General features: G+C 35.3%; 1 protein-coding gene across 1 annotated transcript; it reads right to left on the reverse strand.

Moving 5' to 3' along the window:
- Positions 1–315: 315 nt before the first annotated feature.
- Positions 316–2,386, reverse strand: LOC132553685 (von Willebrand factor C domain-containing protein 2-like). The gene is made up of 3 exons (XM_060217945.1): positions 2,119–2,386; positions 825–1,124; positions 316–488 (listed from the first exon to the last, which is right to left on the reverse strand). Exons 1-3 carry the CDS (start codon positions 2,384–2,386, stop codon positions 316–318), a joined length of 741 nt encoding a protein of 246 aa, XP_060073928.1.
- Positions 2,387–5,590: the final 3,204 nt, after the last annotated feature.

A 5,590-nucleotide genomic window follows, 5' to 3' on the forward strand; every position in this document is an offset into this window, starting at 1 on the left:
AAGTTGTAGATGACCTATAACATATTCGAGCATATGTCAGATGTTGCTGAAAATGTTGTTTTGAAACTCATGGACTGAAACGTTTGGTTGTGTGTTCTGTTGTAGCGCGACTCGTAATGACACGATATAACACCACAGAATATAATACCTGTTGTGACCAATACGATACTGAATTGCTTCAGATAAATTATCCTTCCTTTATCTTCAAACTATTATCAAGTTGTCCACTGACAAACAAAAAAGTAAAAAGAGAATATAGCAAACTTAAAGAAAAAGTTATATAACATATTGACTACTCCACTTTACTGGAGACATTCAGTTCACTGGTGTTTGTACTGGGACAACGGTAGTTGCGTGATAAAGACAGACAGCCTGTCGACCACTTGGCCCAGAGAAGTGAAAATCGTCAGGACAACGACATATCTTATTACCGTCGATATAGTCTTGGCCAGCTGGGATCTTTTTGTTTCCAACAAAACAATTAGGACCTGAAAAAATGAAGCAATTTTGTTTAGTTTCTCTTCAAATCAGACAACATTGCATTGTCGACTGGAGGTGTTTTGCCTTTCATGTTACTGACTTTGTTGTGTGTTGGAGTTAATTAGGAGTTAAACTATGTGGTATCAACGTTGTCCATAATCTATAGTAAGGGACCAGTTCAAATAGCGTGACTTCTTGGTTGGAGGCATGTTTGATGCTTAATCGATTGACTTTAGTGAAAAAAATTATGAAAAGTTAAATTCGAGAGTATTGTTTTCAACAGAGAAGATGATACTAGGAAGCTCACAAAAATATGTATCGATTAGAATTCCAATGTCACTCACCATTAGGACACACAGGGCAGCATACGTCAGGTTTGTGCACAGCGTCAACACATGGGCTGAAAAAACAATCTGCGATTGCACAGCTTACGCGCCCAGAAGCTGCGTCACATTGACAATGTTCACAGGCAGACGGTTGGAAGGGTCCAGCCGGGTACTGCTTTCCATTATGAGTACATCCGTTAGGACGACAGAGAGCCACACTATCCCCGCGATGACCGTGTGTACATCTACAAATACTGTTGCCGATGACGTGGTCTTTTCCGGCGGAAATAGTCTCATTTCCTGCACGGCAGTTAGGTCCTAAATCGATGGGAAAAGTTACAATAATGATAGATAATTTTAAATATTTAAAAACCTTACAAAACTAATTTTGATTTGGTGTATGTACACCATCACTCGTTAATTTTATAATTTATTTAGGCAACCACCCCGAACCACTCATCTTTTACTCCTATTTTTATATAACTACCCGAATTGCGCTTACAAGTAAATGACTGAGTATATGGAATTCAGTAATAATTCTATCATGTTGTAACAAAAGTAGATAATTATCATTTGGAATATGTTATATATATTCTGAGGTTTGTATTTAAAGATGTTTTAAAACTAGAGGTCGGTTAAGGCTGCTCCAGTCTTCATATTAATTCCATAACATTGCCTTTCATTTTGAAATTCAATATCAAATACAGGTTTCAAAGCGCTTAATGGTTGATATATTTTTAAAATATATGATTTTTTTATTGGTTTTTAGTAAGTAATGTGTTGTATGAATGAACTGGCGGCGAAAACAATGGTTTTTCAAATAAATCCTTTGATTTTATGTGACGCATTATCTGTTAAGAACAGAAATATATGTGTAAACAAGGTTAATCACATTTAGTTCACATATACGATTATGCAGTAACTGTTTATATCTTTAGTACATATATACCATCTATTGTACAAGATTTCCATTTAGACCATCTATTGTACAAATTTCCCATTTGGACATATACATATTTCCCATTCGGACCATCTATTGTACAAATTTCCCATTTAGACCATCTACTGTACAAATTTCCCATCTGGACCATCTATTGTACAAATTTTCCGTTTGGACCATCTATTGTACAAATTCACCATATGATTCTCCATCCAATTACCATTTGGACCATCTATTGTACAAACTTCCCATTCAGACCATCTATTGTACAAATTTCCCATTTGGACCATCTATTGTACAAATTTACCATATGGACCATCTATTGTACAAATTTACCATTTAGACATACCATCTGCAGTAAATATGACTTACCATCTGGGCACGTTGGACAGCACTTCGTAGGGTCTGTGACTGGATTTACACAAGGCGTAAAGAAACAGTCTGTTATAGCACAAATTGGTTGGCCATTATTTCCACAGAAGCAGGGGGAACACGGAGATTTTTGGAAACTTTCCCCTGCGTTATAGTACGTGCCGTTTACTAAACATCTAGCTTTAAGAACGGGAGGGGTTGTTGGACTCCCATAAACGAAAACCACGCAGAAGATGACCAAAGCCGCGACCAGCATTCTATCCACCATTCTGAAAGGAACGTTATCGTTTTCGTCACGAACTTGAGTGAGTGACATACGCGTTTTTATCAGTTTGTAGATATTTTATGACGTCATATGACCTCAATACGCTATCGTGATCGAAAGATTGTTTATGACGAACCAACATCCAGTTTTCATTAGATTGAATTATATATCAAAAACGTCAAAATGACTTATAACCCGATGTATTGTACATAAAATGCACAAGAGGAAACATCTTTGAATACTTTCAAATTATATAACTATAGCACAGTAGCAAACATTTAAGTATAGGCCAAAAGTGAGACAGTCTGAAGAGAGACTGGAAGATTGCTTTCACAAAGAAAAGAAAAGATAAGATCACGACTTTGGCCGCATGCAATATGAGCAAGATGTACAGACTTGATTGATGTTCGCATGTATGCCTGGTAGTTCCATTGCTGTACACCCTATCCTCATCATTTGGAAACTAACATTGCTTACATGAATCGACCAATATTTGCATGACGGATATCGTCAAGGAAACCCTTCAAAAACATATGACCTTATTCTCTGATTATTCGTTTCTATAACATGAAGTTATCAATGTTAAGGCTTTTTTTTCCTGTCCGTACAGATAGCCGCAATCCTCCAATAACTCACTAATTTATGAATGCTGAGTTTGTAAATAAAGGAGTGAATGCTATAAACATCAGCAATATTTTACACCAGAAATCTGTCCACGCTAACATTTTACCATACTTTTAAAGCAGAAATACCCCTGTAATCTCCTACAGTTAGTTACTCCAAACCCATTGCATCCAAACTTTTTAACTTCAAACAAACGCTGCATCGTCTTTATGTAAATTACCTAAGACCTAAGAAGTAGTCCTCCGTCAGCTTGTTCTTGTTCTACATCTACCTATAACTATGGTCCAACTGGGCACATAGTAACTGGTGATTTAAGCATTATCAAACTGTTCAGCCACGATAACTTTTAATGTGGTGTCATAAATTTCGTGTGATTCCATCCGTTAATGGGAATAGGATTTTCATGATATTTATTGACCCTGTTGAAAACTATGCCACATAATGTGGTGTCCTAAATTTTGTGATATTCTATCCGTTAATGGGAATAGGATTTTCATGATATTTATTGACCCTGTTGAAAACTATGCCACATAATGTGGTGTCCTAAATTTTGTGATATTCTATCCGTTTATTGGAATAGGATTTTCATGATATTTATTGACCCTGTTGAAAACTATGCCACATAATGTGGTGTCCTAAATTTTGTGAGATTCTATCCGTTTATTGGAATAGGAAGTTCAAGATATTTATTGACCCTGTTGAAAACTATGCCACATAATGTGGTGTCATAAATTTCGTGTGATTCCATCCGTTAATGGGAATAGGATTTTCATGATATTTATTGACCCTGTTGAAAACTATGCCACATAATGTGGTGTCCTAAAGATTCTATCCGTTTATTGGAATAGGATTTTCATGATATTTATTGACCCTGTTGAAAACTATGCCACATAATGAGGTGTCCTAAATTTTGTGAGATTCTATCCGTTTATTGGAATAGGAAGTTCAAGATATTTATTGACCCTGTTGAAAACTATGCCACAATGAGTGAAAGGAGAACATGTTGCGTTAAGTCCATTCTGTTCATCATTCTAAACGTTTCTTCGGTCCTGATGTTACGATCATCCTTGTCTGCAAACATTATTGCATTTCCTGTAACAAAAAATAATTATGCTTTATAGAGAAAGAAACCCCACCTATACATTTTGTCATCTTTCCAATGACCAAATACTGACTAAATTTGATTCGTTATTACAATCATTTATATTGCATATTAATCATAAGGATACGGGCCTCTCCCGTTTATGTTGGATTCCTAAACTCACAAATATCCATAAAAACAAAGCAAAGGAAAGAAATATGAAGCATTTGGAGAGTTATTCTCCTCTGTTCAGGTATTATGCCTGTCACTTCATCAAAACAAGAAAATACATTATCATTATCGAAACTCAAATCCCATAAAACTTGGGCAAGAAATATGAAGCATTTGGAGAGTTATTCTCCTCTGTTCAGGTATTATGCCTGTCACTTCATCAAAACAAGAAAATACATTATCATTATCGAAACTCAAATCCCATAAAACGATAAGCTGTTCCGGAAAAAGTCCTCAACGATACCTTCAACGTAAATATTTCGAGGTGTGATAGGGTGACATCAGGGCCACCGGCTATAGGCTAATTAGTGTCATGATACATTACACAGGTGTCCAACTTTGGAAACTAATGATACCTTGAAGATTTAGCTTATATAGTTTTATCCCGAATAAAAATAAGATCATTCGTCCACGGTGAACAGATTGATTTTAGCGATCTTCCACACCGTGATTTGTTACAATTCTGAAAACGAATATTCGAATGCCATTTTCTTATTCGAATACTGCTCTACCGAACGAATATACGAATGTTCGTTGATATTCCTAATCATTACAAATAGGGTGTTTGTTAAGTTCACTTTAGAGAATAAAATGCTGTTAAAATCTATCAATAATGTATATTATTGTAAGCTGATAAATTATATTGTTTATTTCTTGCTAAAATGGGTGAAACTAATTAGTATTATCTAAACATATTTACTTGGTGCACTTTTAAAATTACTCGATTTATGAAAATTATCAGAATAATGGAACTACTGAGCTAGCAAACCTCCCCATTTAGATTTTTTGACATTTTGCATCAATGGCGAGTCCCGGAGGGATGGTGCAGTTTACTTCTTAATTTGATTCTATCTAATTCTAATGGTTTGTTCTTTTCCCTATCATAACCCACGCAGTATCTGTCAGTAGTCGTTTGTGTTCTATCTTCATACTATGTAAGTAATATTTTCAGTGTAAAAACGTATAGAATTTTAGTCATTACCAGTCTGGATTCTGAAACACAGAGTTGCTTTAAACTTAGTGCTTCATTTTAACTATTATCTTTTTACGTCGATGGCTTAAATAGTTACATATTATAGATAATTCACTTCGGGAGTACAAATGTCTATAGGGATAATTGAAGTCTGAATTGTGCTGGGAAATACACGGATTATATAGTCTCCGATCCAACCATGATATCGTGAATCACAGAATATCCTTATAAAGTGTCGAACATCAACTTCGAAACGAGTTAATTTAAACCAAGTAACTGTAACAGAACACCGAAAACA

This window comes from Ylistrum balloti, unplaced genomic scaffold (genome assembly GCF_031769215.1).
Source record: "Ylistrum balloti isolate Yb309-2 unplaced genomic scaffold, AGI_CSIRO_Ybal_v1 Utg370344, whole genome shotgun sequence".
Lineage (NCBI taxonomy): Eukaryota > Metazoa > Mollusca > Bivalvia > Pectinida > Pectinidae > Ylistrum > Ylistrum balloti.